This window comes from Elephantulus edwardii, unplaced genomic scaffold (assembly GCF_000299155.1).
Source record: "Elephantulus edwardii isolate Elephantulus edwardi_28Jun2011 unplaced genomic scaffold, EleEdw1.0 scaffold00061, whole genome shotgun sequence".
Classification (NCBI taxonomy): Eukaryota; Metazoa; Chordata; class Mammalia; order Macroscelidea; family Macroscelididae; genus Elephantulus; species Elephantulus edwardii.
The window spans coordinates 6,993,474-7,009,792 of record NW_006399811.1 but is presented as its reverse complement, the minus strand read 5'-3'; the positions used below and the strand labels follow the sequence as shown (position 1 = coordinate 7,009,792).

The 16,319-nt window shown below is 38.3% G+C and overlaps 1 protein-coding gene across 2 annotated transcripts in view; it reads right to left on the bottom strand.

Annotated features, from left to right (window-relative positions):
- RASAL2 (RAS protein activator like 2) overlaps positions 1–16,319 on the bottom strand; it is a 460,670-nt gene that overhangs the window by 220,354 nt on the left and 223,997 nt on the right. For both annotated transcript variants that reach the window (XM_006887716.1, XM_006887717.1), the window contains exon 3: positions 8,641–8,767. In XM_006887716.1, coding sequence (XP_006887778.1) covers positions 8,641–8,767 — 127 coding nt within the window. The remainder of the gene's footprint in view (positions 1–8,640; positions 8,768–16,319) is intronic.

Genomic DNA, 16,319 nt, shown 5'->3' with positions numbered 1-16,319 from the left:
TATAAATTAAATATGGTATTTTTTTTCTCATGTTTAAATACCATTTTAACTTTCTTATGAACTGCACATGCCCCTTCCCATTTTTTTCAATTTAAATTTTTATTTTCTAATCAAATAATATATGGACATATTCTGGACTTTACTGGTTCTGAAATGCTTGTTAGAACAAACACCATACTCAGCCCCATTCTTCTGCCACTTTTTCTCCCTCAAGATACTTTCTACCTTTCTTAGTTCTTTTGACAATAACTACCATATGTAATATGGATGTAGCATATTAAAAAATACTTCAAAATTTTTTCTATTTCAGACACTATCTATTGACTTTCCATTATGAAAAGTAAGAATTTAAATTATTTTCTTCTCTACTAGTTCTGGTAGGACTAGTCACACATACAAGCTTCCTTTAATCTCACCTTGCTTATATAGTTATAACTAATATGAATAAGCTAACAATATTATGTGATTGCTGTTATTATGCTATATATGCTGTTTTACAGAGTTTAGTCACATAGTAAATCTTTGTGTAACACAGCACAATACTCCAGGGCCTATTCCTTGAAGGCAGACTTTATTGGCAGGTATTATGGAGTCACCACAGCTCAAAGGCATCAATTCTCTATCATCCCTATTCACTGTCCAACTATCCGATGTGGCTGGTCCTTGGAGAGGGACATCATGTTTGGGAGGGTGGAGGGATGGCACAGGAAAGGAAGACCCTTGATGAGATGGATCAATTCTGTGAGTGGAGTGATAAGAATGAGTGTGTTTGAGATGGCGAGGTTGGCACAGTAAAGAATGGGGTTTAGGACTCATGTACAGAGTTGCTATGAGTCGCAAGCGACTCAATGGTACATAACAACAACAACAACATTATGGAGTGCATTACGACTCACAGTGATCCTATGAACCTCCAAACCCTGCCCTATCCTATATGATCTCCCACATATTCAGATCCATTGTTACACTCGTTGAGTCAATTCACATTTTTGAGCATCTTCTCTTTTTAACTAATTCTTTGTTCTTCCCAGTAGGATGTCTTATCAAAAAGTATGAGAAAAGATGTTTCACCATTCTTGCTTCTAAGTCACAATATGGTTGCACTTCCTTTAAGACAGACTTATTTGTTCTTTTGGCAGGCCAAGGGAAAGTCAGTATTCTTTTCCAATACCACAATTCAAAGGCATCAATTATTCTTTGGTCATCCTCATTCACTGTTCAACTTTCAGAGTCAAAGGAAGCAACTGAAAGTACTATGGCAGACAGACTAATAGAGTACAAATCCTACCTTTACTGCTATTCATTAGCAGTTTATTTTCAAGTGTAAGTTACTTAGCACTTCTCTTTGCCTGTTTCCTTACCTATAATATGGCCACAGAAATTCTTTGTACCTCATGGATTGGCATAATCCACACGGAGCTGTGCTGTTAACCCTAGGTGCTGTTTCTCTAAAGGTTCAAATCCACTAGCAGGTCTGCATGAAGGTACATGCATACATACAAATAAAGTGGGGAGGGTAGCAGAGAGTACCCGCTGTTGTTGTGAACTGTTGAATTGGAACAAACTAGGAGCTGACCCTCCTGGGGTTTTCAGTGACAGTAAATCTCAAGGGTGGAGGCTTTTCTATCCTTCTCCCATAGAGCAGCTGGTACATTTGAACCATATGCCTTTGTGATTGTAACACGGCTTCTTACCACCAGACCATCTAAGCTCTCTAATGATTTACAGGGGTTTTCTTCTCCCCTTTGTTTTGTACGGAAGTTTGTTTTCTGGTATATCCCCATGCTAGAGACTTTTCTTCAGGTATATAGTCTTCATTGGTTTGCTCTTTAAGACTGGGAAACACTTAAAGAAGGTCTGAGTGGTCTGACAAGGTCTGATCCTTAGAAATGTATTTTTCTTTAGGTTTTTCCTCATGGACTAGTTATTTAAGAAAACAAAATAGTACCTTTACAATCTCCTGATCAGAGCTATAAAGGCAAGTGAAGATAAAAGGAGAGAGGAGTCTCACTCAGTCTCATCAGACGATATGCAGATGTTCATTTAATTTGCGTGTAATGGGTAAAGTGCCCTGCTTTTCATTTAGTCAGGTATCCCCTAAACCAGACCTTTGATTTTTCCTCTACAGAAAATAAATCTCTAGTCTTATCCTCAGAAGAATAAGGAGGTGGAAAGTTGTTCAGTACAGTGAAAAAAGACAACTTAGGCATGCATTTCTTAAGCTTCCAACATCCTCTTTATTTTCTCTATGCCATAGCTGCCACTCCAACTCCTCTGGCCCTACTACAGGTTCCCATGACCGTAGTAGCTGGCCCACAGTGAAACACTTGCCTCTTTCACAGTTTCTCTTTCCCCAGGGCTTCTAGCATTGAAGCAACTATGCCAACAGCCTACACACATATTTTGTATAAATTTTAAAATGAAAGCTTGTCTTTAAGACATTTTACTGCCATCTACTGGAAGATATATGAAGTAACCACTAATCTACTAAATCTTCCAATTCCGAGCAATCCTGTGTGTAACAGAATAAAACCCTGCCAGATCCTACATCACGGAGGACAAATAAGTGACTCACCGAGGAATTGGGAAATGCATAAATGGTACATTCATAAATGGCAGTACTGCCTGGGCACTAACTTTACAAATGTGAACAAATCCAAATTTTCATTTCCTGAATAAAAAGGGACTTGAGATTTGGGCACTAGACTTGAGAATTGACTGTTCAACAAAGGAAAGAAAATATTATAACTGCTAAGCTACACCTAGATCCTAAGAGTTAAATAAGAACTGGCCTGAGTCGCTTAGCTTGGTAACTTAATGTTGTTGTTCTTCTGTACCACTGAGTCATAATTGACTCAAATCTGACCCCCGAGTAGGTTTTCAGAGGCACTAAATTGCATGGAAAAAGAATGCCCATCTTTCTGCCGCAGAGCAGCTGGCAGATTCAAACAGTGTGGCTGTGGATTAGCAGCTCAGCTTCTTACCACTAGGCCACCAGAGCTCCCTAGAGAATTCAAGAAGTACTAATCAATCTTGAGATGTAAATAACAAGCTTCAGAAGAAATTTAGGAAATGTGTTCAAATCTACCACCCATTGCTTTTCCATTCTGATTCACAGCGATACGTGGTGTGCACAGGGCGGAAATGTCTTATGAGGTTCCCAACGTTGTAAATCTTTATGGGAACAGACTGTTTCTGTCTCTGTGTGTCTGTCTGTCTGTCTCTCCCTCTAAGATTCATTGGTGGATTCAAAACACCAATCTTTTCTTTGGTAGCTTTAACCAGTGAGTCAGCAGTTCTCTGTATGTATTCCATAGTAACTGACATTTTATTCTAGCATTTAACTGACTAATAAACATAACTTTCTTCTTTGTAATGGACAAACCTGGTTAAACCAGGTTGGCAGTAAGGTCAATTCTCTACAATGCTTGTTTTGAAAATATAAACTGATATAAAAGGAAACAAATCACATATAACACAAATGTCTTGTTTATGTAGGATTTCATCCATGAGAAATACTAGGTGAACAAAGAAAACTGAACCAGCTTAACAAACCTAGTCCTGTATGATGAGTGAACAAACAAACGATTCATAACCACACCTGATAAACCTAGAAGATACCAGGTGCACTGCTTGTGTGATGAGCTGCACCGCTCACAGCTGGTGTAACAACACTCTGTGGCCTCGGATCTTACAGATCTTCCAATGCCCACTTACCACAAGTAAATATCAGGTAAAGGGATAAACAGATTATAGTATTTTTATATCCTCAATCATTTATTTAACTTTGTGACTGTTTTGGGGTTTTTTTTTAAATTGTGATTTCAGTGAAAGTTTGTTTACAAAGCAAACTGTGTTCCCATTCTACCATTCAGACACATTTTGTTTTGTAAGATTAATCACAATACCCACAGTGTGAATGCATCTTTCCTACTTTATTCCTTGTACTTTCGTAATTATTATTTCCGTAACTCTTTCTATTCTACCTCGCTTTGTCTTCTGAGCTATCCTTGGGAAATGCTGCCCTTCTGTGTTTACATGGTAGAGTAATAAAGGACTTTTCTGGTGCTACTATTTAACTGAAAGTTGAGTCACAGAGGTAAGTTTTGTTCCAGGTTTTAAGAGTGACTAAAGTCTACAGTCTCATGTTCTACTAGTTTCAATCATACCAGTAAACGCTAGCAATTTTTATGTTTTTCCACTTTGGTTCCAACTTCCCTCCACTCTATACAAGACCTTCACGTACGATCTGTTTCAGAACAGTCAGCAGTTCCCGCTGGGCATCATCTAGTGTCTCTTGTCTCAGGGTCACAGAAGCTGAGGGTCACATGGTACATGAGTCTTCTGGACTAATTGTATCTATGTATCTCCCCCGCCCCTCTTTCTTTTTTTCATAAGCTCTTTGGTTTTCATGGTATGATTTTATACAGCAATTTTTAAAACACTGTGTATGCTTTGTAAGAGTCAGATTGACTGTTGCTGTTGTTATGTGCTGGCAAGTGGCTTGCAATTCATAACGACCCTACGCACAACAGCTCTAAACTCTGCTCTGTCCTGTGCCAGTCTCACTGTCTCTGACACACCCTTCGCAATTACTCCAGTCACTGAATCAATCCACCTCATAGAGGGTCTTCCCCTTCTGCGCCGTCCCTCCACCCTCCCAAGCATGATGTCCCTCTCCAAGGACTGGTCCCTTCTTACAAGTCCAAAGCATATCAGACAAAGCCTCAGAATCCTTGCCTCCAAGAAGCAGCCTGGTTTAACCCTCTCCAGAATGAACCTCTTCGTTCTTCTTAGCAGTCCATGGTACATTCAATATTCTTATCCAGCACCACAGCTCAAAGGCATCAATTCTCCTTCTATCCTCCCTAGTCATTGCTCAGCTCTCTGATGCACAGCAAGTGACTGCAAAGACCATGGCCTGTATCAGGTGCACCTTAGTCTCCAGAGTGACACCATTGCTCTTCAGTGCTTTCGAGAGGTCTCTAACAACAGACTTTCCCATGACAATACGTCTTTTCATTTCCTGGCTGCTGGTGCCAAGAGTTTTGACTGTGGAGTTAAACAAACTAAAGCTGTGAACAATCTCAATCTCTTCACCATCCATTAACTCAAGCCCAAACCCATACTTCTGAAATGCTTCTGAAATCATCAGTATTAAGAATTTCTTACTGCTAAGAAAACAAATTAGTCTGTCTTGGAGAGGGTGAAACCAAGTTTCTCCTTGGAGCCTAGGTTTCTGAAGCTCCATTTCATATACTTGGAGAAGGACATCATGCTTGGAAGGGTGGAGGGATAGTGCAGGAGAGGAAGACCCTGGATGAGATGGATTGATACATTAACTGAGGTAATGAAGGTAGGTATGTTGGAGTCAATGAGACTGGCTCCAGAAAGGGCAGGCTTCAGAGGTAGGGTCGCTATGGGTGGCAGGAGATTTAACAACAAACAAACAACATTAAAGAGTCACATTTAAGAGAACAAATGTATACTGGCTCAGTGGCTTTTAGGACAACTCAAAACTGCCAAACCAAAAGCCTCGGGGGATATTACTCTAGGGATCTGTATCTTATAAATGTTTGTGATCATTCTTGAGTTCTATTACTCTTTCTTCAAAATACTAATGTGTCACAGATGGAATCTAAATATAAAAAGTGAATATTATGTAGCTGTTTTCACTTAAGCAAATGGTTTAGTTTATTGGGAGGGGAAACAAGATTTGACTTTGATAAGAAATTTCAAGGAAAATCAAGGAGGCTTTTTCACTGAGCTCAACTTTTCAGAGCTAGAAACATGCATGGACTGTTACTTTCTGTAAATGAAGGCTGGATCACTCATAAACACAATACCTTAAAATTTAAATGTTTTCTAATGTGGATGCAATGAGGGGCTTCAAATCACTGTATCATTCAGTTGAATGCTTAGCTACTGTGTCACCAAGCCTCATTTCAAAAAATTACTGATATACTGAAAATACTTTATAAACTATCTTGTTGTGTTGTTGTATACTGTTGAGTCGGATGGACCTATAGCCGACCGTCCAGCAGGTTTTCAGAAACAGTACACTGTACGGAAGGAAACTTCCCATCTTTCTTCTGTAGAGCAGCTGGTGAATTCGAACCACATACTCCTGCGTTGGTTGTACACCTCCTTATCACTAAGCCACCAGAGTTCTCTTATAAATTATCTGTTGTTGTTGTTACCTGTCATCGATTGGAGAACAACTCATAGCAGTCCAATGAACAACAGATCTGAACCCTGACCTGTCCTTGCCATCCTCAGCATCTCTGACACACTTGACCCCACTGGTGCAGTTCCTTTGTCAATTCATTATCGCTGAGGGTCTTCCTCTCTTCTGCTGAACCTCCACGTTTCCAAGTATAATATCCTTCTTCAAAGAATAGTTTCTCTTAGTAACATGCCCAAAACTTGTGAGACATAAAACTTTCTTAACTTTGCCTCAAAGAAGCACTCTGGCTGAACCCTCTCCAAGACATATCTGTTTGTTCTTTTGGCCTTCCATCTCCAACACTACAGCTCAAAGGCATGCATTCTTCTGTTATCCTTATTCACTGTCCACTGTCACTTTTGGCAATAACATATAATTTAAAAGTAAAATTATACTGTAGATTACATCTTTTTACCTCAATTAAATTTTCTTACCTTTATTAAATCTTTTTACCTTCCATGTTAGCTACTTATTCTTGGCCTCTGGAATTTTCATATGAATTTTATAATTCATTTATCAATTTTGGAGTAATTATGATTTTGAAGAAAACTTACAAATAACATTTGTAGTCTCTTTCTCTAACATTCTATCTCCTTGTGCTAATTTAAGAAATCTATTCCTAAAATGACCACAGACAGAATGGCTACTATACTTGCAGCTAAGGTCAGAGGTGGAGCACTGGCTCTGAACAATATATGTTTGCCACTTCCTCTAAGTTCATCTTTGGGATCAGTAACTAGAACACTATAGATATTTTACACTTTACAAGTTCTCTTCTCTGTAATATGGCAATAATTCTTCTCACAATGATTGCATTTCATTAAGATCCATTTATTTCTATGGGCCAGAGCCTTTACCTTTATAAAAGGCAAAGTACACTAGAGAGTATGGAAAAGGCAGTAATCAACCTGAGGTTGTATCTAATGAAGCAAAAAAAGGTGAAAGAAGGTGACTGTATCCTAGTCAGGGTCACATAAAACACATGTGTGAAGTCAAAACAAACTGGAAAACCAGTTACAACCAAATGAGTTTGTAGTATAATCTACACTCACACATAAAATTGGTTTCAACACATACCATAAAAGTACAAAAGAAATAAGATTAGAGAAAAGTCTGTCTTGTCCAAATATGAGACCTCAAAGAAAAGCATTCGCTTATCTAGCTTCTACAAAACCAAAAAACAATTAAATTATTTTAAAAAAATATATAAAATGTAAATTCTGACCAAACAATTCTGTTTCCTTTAGGAAATAAAAGGCAAAAGAGAAACAAAAAACTTCTGATTTTTCAAAAGCATAACCAAAATCACAGAATTAATCACACTGCAGAGGCAATGCTGTTGTTGTTATGTATGAACAATGGCTGTGAACTTTGCCCTATCTTGAGCCAACCTCACAGTCTGACACATCTGACTCCATTGTCATGGTCACTGTGCCAATAAACAATTTTAATTTACCTGCCAACAAAATGTCTTTGACTCAATAAGCAAACATACCAAGATACAAAGCTCTCCCAACTTTTCAAATTATTTTATTGCTTTTTAATCTTACTTGTTGCATGTTTCCTTAAAATTATCTTACTGGTCTAATTTTCTACATATCCACAGGTAAACAAGAAACTTCCTAAACAACTTGCCTCTGGAAGCTCTACAAATTTTGATAAATAACTATAGCTATAGAAAGGCTTCAGGCATTATTTTATAGGGTCACTATTAGTCGTGTTCTACTCGATGGCAATCAACAACAACAATAAACAAGAAAAACACCCCCAATGGTATACATTTCATAGCAAACAGGGGAGAGAATTACTTTGATAACAGCATCAATCCTCTTAGTATTTAACAACTCAAGTGGAGTGTTTTATTGTGTTTGGTTTTGTGTTTGTTTTTTTTTTTAATTTCTCTCTTCTGCTACTCACACATACTAGAGTCCTTAATGTAACTCTACTGAGAAATGCACAGTTCAGTTAAATTAGCCTGATCTAATATTACACTATACAAGAGAGTATCAGTGGCTGTATGAACAGGACCCATTTAAGCCATTTGGTATGGTTTCCACACTTTCCACTTAAAGAGAATCTAGTGCAATCTTCTAAGACTCAGAATTGCAAAATATTATCAAATGTACTTTCAAAATTAAGAGCCCAGCAGTTAAGTTCAAAAAAAAGACATCATCCAACATACCTAGGACTGAAATGCAATCTTATTTAGTGCTGAGATAAATTCCAATTATATACAGTCACTTGGCTGTCACATGGTTATATAAAACAGAACTCTTTAATAATCTCTAACTTTCCATTAACAGGATATTGATACCAATGTTCTGACCTAACAGGAAATTGAGGATGTTTTGGTTTACTGTGACAATCATAAATCTATTAATAACCAGGCAAAATGTTGACATTTATTAGCTTACCCAGTTTGGTGGTGCCCTCTGGTGGGTACTCAGGAAACTGACCCTCGGAAGGGACACTCACAGTCCTCCTCAGACACCGCCCTTTGTTGGAATCGGCCTGCTGTTCCTGCCCTCCCTCCACAGGTATCTAGTCACCAGAAGAAAAAAAAAGACAAAAATATTGAATGTGTCATAATGATTTTATGATTAAATAATGTTTTAAAGTAATAAAGCCATAAGTATGTAATCAATAAAGTAAAATGTAGAAATACATCACTGAGTGAGGTACAGCAAATCCTTTCAGAGCTTTATAACACACACACACACACACACACACACACACACATCATTAAAAGTGAGTAGGTAAACTACCCTCCCAAAGTATGTATATGGAGGAGAGCAAGGGGTGGGAGCAAAGTATATACAAACCATAACTGGTGTGAACTTGTACAAGTAGTTAAAAAAACAAAACACCCACAAAACTAAAGGTAGTTTTATATCATACGCTGTTTTATAAGTTCTAACTTTACTCAATGTTCATTAAGTTAAATAGAAATGAAAGCTGACAGGAAATAGTTATCCTGAAAAATCTCTCAACAGCAGATTTTGTCAGACATAAGTAGCAAAATCAAATTTTCTCCAGTTTCTTCAATCAAGTACTGAAAAGATTTGATACATATTCAGCAGGAAGTTATACAGGGAAATGTTAACATGGCTTATTTTCTTAAAAAAACAAAAACCAAACAACAACAACAACAACAAAAAAAAAAAAACCAAACAACAAACCCATAACACAAAACTAAACAAAAAAAATTATTTATTTTTTAGTTTTGTTTTTATAAAAAGAATCAAGAACTTAAAAGAGTCAGATGCAGTCCTGGATGTGCTCACCAGGTGGGGCCAAGATATCTGGAAGATAGCTACGTAGCCAACTAACTAGAAGAGATCCACAGTTATTCCCATTTCCAAAAAAGGTGATCCAACCAAATATGGAAATCATCAAACAATATCACAAATAGCACATGCAAGCAAAATCTCATTGAAGAGTATCCATAAATGCCTAGAACAGTATGTCAATAGAGAACTGCCAGAAATACAAGCTAGGTTTAGAAGAGACCATGGCACTAGGGATTATCATTGCCACTGTCAGATGGATCTTGACTGAAAGCAGAAAGTACCAGTAAGCTGTCTATGTATGTTTTGTGGACTCTACAAAGGCATTTTACTGTGTGAAACACAACAAACTGTGGCTCGCATAGAGAAGAATGGGAATCCCAGAACACTTTATTGTGTTCATGTGAAACCTATACCTAGAACAGAACAAGGGGAAATGGCATAGTTCATGAAAAGAGTGCACCAAGGATGTGTCCTGTCTCCAAACCTTTTCAATCTATATATGCTGAACAGATCATTTGAGAGGCTGGACTTCTGATAAACAATGTGGCATAAGAATTGGAGGAAGACTCATCACCAACCCGGTTTCACAAATGACAACAACCTTGCTTGCTGAAACTGAAGAGGACTTGAAGTATATGCTGCTGAAGGTCAAGTACTGCAGTCTTCAAGACTGACTGCATCTCAACATCAAGAAAGCGAAGATTCTCACCATTGGCCAACTGGCAATATCATGATGGATATATGGCTGGCTGGTATGTCTTCGATGATGTGACTGGCTCAGGATAGGGCAGGGTTCAGGCTACTGTTCATAGCACTGAGTCATAGTCAATTCAATGGCACATAAAAACAATACTTGTTTTCTGCCATAGTTTTAGGAAATCTATTATATTTGTTTAGTGTATCTGTACAATGAGATCTATGAGTGGTTTTTATTGAAAAAAAGATCTCTAGTGATAAAACCTAAAACAAGTAGGAGGTTATCACTGTAGAGCAATAGGATGGCTCCACATTTCTATCTTTCTTTAAAGAGTAAAGAGGCTTTTAGAATGTGATTTATTACTATTAACCTTTATTAGAATTAAAACAAGCAAACAAAACACACTGCCTCTGAGTTTATTCCAACTCACAATGACCTTCCATCTAGTTTTTGAAGCCTTAAATCTTAAAGAAAGAAGACTGCTCATCTTTCTCCTGGAAAGTAGGCTGGTAGGATTTGAGCTATTGACCGTTTGTTTAGACCAACACATTAAATACTATACTTTGAGGATTCTTTACAGAAGATACTATCATCTTAAACAGTTTGAAGGAAGTGCCAGTAATTAATGCATATTTCAAGTTTCTTATGACTCCAACATTGCTGATTAATGATAATCAAGGCAAAAAAAATCATGACAGCTATCTTTATTTTTCCCCTTATTACAGATGAGGAATGATCTAAGTTTCCAAATGACTACAACAGGCATGTGTCAGCAATTGATCTGCTTTGCCTCAGGATTCCAATTCCCATGACTGAGGCCAAGGAGATAATAACAAGGGAAGCTCTGTGTTACTGAGAATCTGAGGAACAAATTTCTAACGCTTCTACAAGGATTAGACATTATCACTCTGTAGGAGCAAATATTCCCCATTTCCTAAATACTAAACTTTTGGTAAATGAGAAATTAAAGGACAGAATTAAGAAAAAGAATATTCTAAAATTAAACTGAGACCAAAGAATAGCATAAATAAGAACATGAACTCTTTCAAAAGTATGGCGTAATATAATACTTGACAAACAGTAATCTAAGTAATCCATCCCTTTCATGATGGAAGTTATATTCTCTCTACTTAAATAATTAAAAAGACAGCACTAAGAGATTAAATGACTCTCTCCTACTAAAGGAAGGCAAAAATGCACTCTGGTGGCCTAGTGAGAAGAATGTGTGCTGCAATTCCAAATGCATGTGGTTCAAATCCACCAGAAGCTTCACAGAGGAAGGATGGGCACTCTCTTCCCATGCCATTTACTGCCTCTGAAAACCCACGGGAAGGTCAGCTACAAGTTGGTTCTGACTCGATGGCACACTCAACAACACTACCTGTCTAAAAACAAGAAAGAATCAGGGTAAATTTTGAAAAAAATAATTTGGATCTTTAAAAATGTCACTGAATTTAAATGAACATGATGATTCTGATGATAATAAATGTTTATTACATGTGGAGAGAGACATGCTTGGAAGGGTGGAGTGTCAGCAAAAGAGAGGAAAACTCCCAATAAGATGGGCTGACATGGAGACTGCAGCAATGGGTTCAGGTGTCTCAGAGATGGTGAGGAAGGCACAGGATAGGCCAGAATTTGTATATGTTGGTCATAGGGTCTCTATGTGTCATTACTTGATGTCACCTAACAACGACATTTGAAAGAGGGCGCAGATGTCTCAGTGGTAGAATTCTCACCTTCCAGGCAGGTGATGCAGGTTTGATTCCTAGTCCATGTGCCTATCTGTGGCCATCATTTGTGTCTCAGTGGAGGTTTGTGTGTTCCTGAACAGGTTTTAGAATAGATTTTAGACAGAGAAAGACTAGAAAGGCTTAACAAAAGTCAACCAGTGAAAACCCTCAGGGCCACAATGATTCACAGCTGACTGTGGTGGATGGTACATTTTTGCTGCACTGTGCATGGGCATGGAATCACCTTCAGTCGGGGGCCAATGGAACCTCAGCTAACAAGATACCATAATGAAAAGAGATTATAGTCAGGATATAGGGAAAAACAATCTCAAATGAATCTTTTGAAAATATTTTACTTTTACACCACTATTGATAATTTTTAATTAAAATATTTTAAAGCAAGCTGCTGATTTACTCCTTTCTAATGAGCATTTTTAAAGAAACTAAGCCTGGAGTTCACAAATCTTAGCAAGGAGTTAAAGAGATATCAACTTTAGAAAGTTAGTTTTAGAAGCGAATACTCCACTTTGATTGCTTTTATTTAGCTTGTTGTTGTGTGTTGTCAAGTCGGAACCTATCCTTGGCTTTCTCTTCAGTAAGTTTTCAGAGGCAGGAAATCCCAAGTGAGGAGACTGAACATCCTTCTCCCATAGAGCAAACGGAGGATTACTAGCGTGTGCCTTTGAGAGTGTAACACAGTTTTTTACCACTAGGCCACCAGAGCTCCCAAATTTAGCTTACAAGCTCACAGTTACTTGTTTATACTGAATTTTCCCACACAAACATATAAACATATTCTAGGTACTACGATATATGAGAACTTTGTGGCATAGTGCTTAGAGAGTTGTGCTGCCAACACAAAGTCAAGTGATTTGAATCAATCAGCAGCTACTTGGAAGAAAGTTTCACCCTCTCCAGTACAGACCTGTTTGTTCTCTTAATAGTCCGTGGTATGTTCAATACTCTTCTCTAACACCACAACATAAAGGTATCAGTTCTTTTTCTGTCATCCTTAGTCATTCTCCAGCTCTCAGATGCACAGCAAGCAACTGAGAAGACCACAACCTGGATCAGGCACATCTTAGTGTCTATCTAGACTGCATCACTGTTCTTCAGCACTCTAGAGAAATCCTTTACAGCAAATTTTCCCAATGTAATTAACATTTTAATTTCTTGACTGCTGGAGTCAAAAGTGTTGACTGTGGATCTGAGCAAGATGAAAGTGTTAACCACTTACTCTGTTCTACATCTATCATGATGCTGCCTTCTGGCCCAGTGGTAAGCTTTTATTCTTGAAGCTGAGATGCAACCCATAATGAAGACTGCAGTACTTGACCTTCATCAACAAATGCTTCAAGTCCTCTTTAGTTTCAGCAAGCAAGGTTGTGTCATCTGCATAATGCAGGTTGTTGGTGAATCTTCTTTCAAGTCTGATACCACATTCTCCTTCATAAAGTCTAGCTTCTCATATGATCTGTTCAGCATATAGATAGAAAAGTATCGAGAAAGGACATATCCCTGATGCACTCTTTTCTTGATTTTTGAACCATGCAATGTTTTCTTGCTCTGTTTGGACAAGAGCTTCACAGTTTAGGTACAAGTTTCACATAAGCACAATCAAATGTTCAGGATTTCTAGTCATCTCAATATTAGCCACAATATGTCATGATCCACACAGTCAAATAAACACATCTCCATAATAGATAAAACATGAATAGACATTCTTCTCATGTCTACTTTAAACTACTATCCATGTGACACCAGCAATGATATCCCTAGTGCCATGGCCTCTTCTAAAACAAACTTCTATGCTTGACCGTTCTCTTTCAATGTACTATTCCAGTTGTTTTTGGTTCTAGTGGCTTCTTGTTGTTGTTGTTAAGTGCCGTCGAATCCCATTTGACTCATAGTGACCCTGTGTACAGCAGCTCTGAAGCCTGCCTTGTCCTAAGCCAGTCTCACTCTAGTGGCTTACTAGTAAGAAACTACACTGCCAATGCCAAAGTACATGGTTTGGATCCATCAGATGCTCCTCAGGAGAAAGGTGGGCAATCCTCTCACGTGAGATTTACTGCCTCTGAAAACCCACAGGTGGTCAGCTAGGAGTTTGGTCAAATTCAATGGTGCACAACAACCACAATCTTCTGTGTTAGTTCAAACTGACAACAGAAGAACTAAGCAAAAATAAATCATTACACAGAAAATACTATATACACAGTTATGTTCATACTCATACATTTTCCTGTATAATAACTTTTCCTTTTGTTAAGGGTTAGAGGAATCTTAATTTCAAGAAGGAACAGACAGTAAGTACAAAATATCAGGCCTATTATATTAACTAGTAAAAAAAAAGAGAGCACAAAAACAAAAAAGGCACTCAGGTTTACTATATCTTTAAAACAAAAATTCCTTGACTTTCTTTTCCCCTTAAAGCAGTGGTCCTCAAAACATGTGTGTCCTCCAGACCAGGAACATCACTGTGCCCTGGAAACTGGTTGGAAATGCACATTCTCTGGTGTAAAAGCCTGCTGGGTCAGAACCTCACAGCACATGGTGGTTGGGCAGTGGGGTACTATAGTGGAGGGCAGCAATCTGTTTGAACAAGGTTTTAAGCAATTCCGGTGCCAGTGAATGGTTAAAACCCTTTGTTGTTTTCTCTCCTTGAAAGGGGCAAAAAGCCACAGAGTGTTTGCTGTAACAAATTCTCCACCTTGCTACAAATTAGTTGCTAAGAGTTGTAATTCACTAAGAACATCTAATAGCAACATCTAATAATAACAACAGGGAAGATTTCAAGAACTCAAGAAGCATGCTCTGTGGCAAGTTGAGCTACTTATCCAAATACTATGTTCCTAAATCCACTAGTGGCCTCTGAGATAGGCCATCTTCTTCCATTGTGATTTGATATTGCTATCATGTACCACTGAGTTGGAACCCACTCACAGGTTAACTCTCCAGCATGTTTTCAGAAGCAGTAAATCACAAAAAAAGAGACTGCTCATCTTTCTCCTGCAGTGCAGCCTGTGGATTTGAACCGCCTATCTTAGGGTTGGTAGCTCTGCTCCTTACCACTAGGAGCTTTATAGCCCAGGCAAGTTGAGGGAGAGTCGCTGTGAGTCAGAAATGACTCAACTTTAGTGAGTTATGGGAAGATTAGAAGGAGCCCTAAAGTGGCAGTGGTTGCTCGAACTGAAAGGTAGACAATTTAAATTCACCAGCCACTCCTTGTACTAGGCGGCAGTCTACCCACATAAAGATTACTGCCTTAAAAACCATGTGGCAGTTCTCGGTCTTCTAGGGTTGAATAGGCTCTTACAGCAATGGAGGAATGGGTGTGGGGAACATAAAAATAAAGATGCTTGCATTCCATTTACACACATTCAGAGTTAACTGGCCAAAGTGTCGTCTGGATATTGGGATTTTTTTTTTTTAACAGCTTCCCAGATGAGTTGAATTTGCTTTCAATCTATACTCAGAATGTCCAGCTCTATTCAGTTGTTAACCCAACCTTGACTTAACAATGTGAACTACAGCATTTGACTTCACTTCATCCAAATTCTGGTTTTTGAGGCATGATTTTCTGATACTCAAATAGTTGCCCTGTGTCATGAATTAAATTGTGTGTGTATGTGGACACACAGCCAGGGCAGTGGTGAATGTTACAGCCCGGTGTCTTAATACACTTAAGCTATTATTGTATATATATTTTCCAGTTCTATGTGCTAGGCAATGGAAAGGACAGTCCTGTACCTATTATTCTATCATAGATGGTACCAGAAACCTCATATGTAATGTAATCCACATTACATACTTGTTGGACTGAAATAGTTCACTCGGCATAATGCTCTCCAGTCCCTCCCAAGTTAGGTAATAATTTACAAAGTTACTGCTCCTGTGTGCTGCATAGTATTCCATAATGTGAATGTACCATAATTTCTCAATCCATTCATTTGGTTGGACATTTGGGCTGTTTCAATTTTATTGCGATGTTGAATAAAGGCCAGAACATCAGAGTCTGATAGTAGAGACTCTTAAAATAATGTGCATCAGGATGGATGGTGAAGAGATTGAGGCATCAATTCTCCTTCTATCCTCCTTAGTCATTGTCCAACTCTGATGCAAAACAAGTGATTGCAAAGACCATGGCCTGTATCAGAAACACCTTAGTCTCCAGGGAGAAACCATTGCTCTTCAGTACTTTGGAGAGGTCCCTAACAGCAGACTTTCCCATCGCAATGTGCCTCTTAATTTCCTGGCTACTGGTGCCAAGGGTGTTGACTGTGGAGCCAAGCAAACTAAATCTGTGAACAATCTCAATCTCTTCACCATCCATTCTGATGCTGCCAATTGGTCCAGTGGTGAGAATCTTTGTC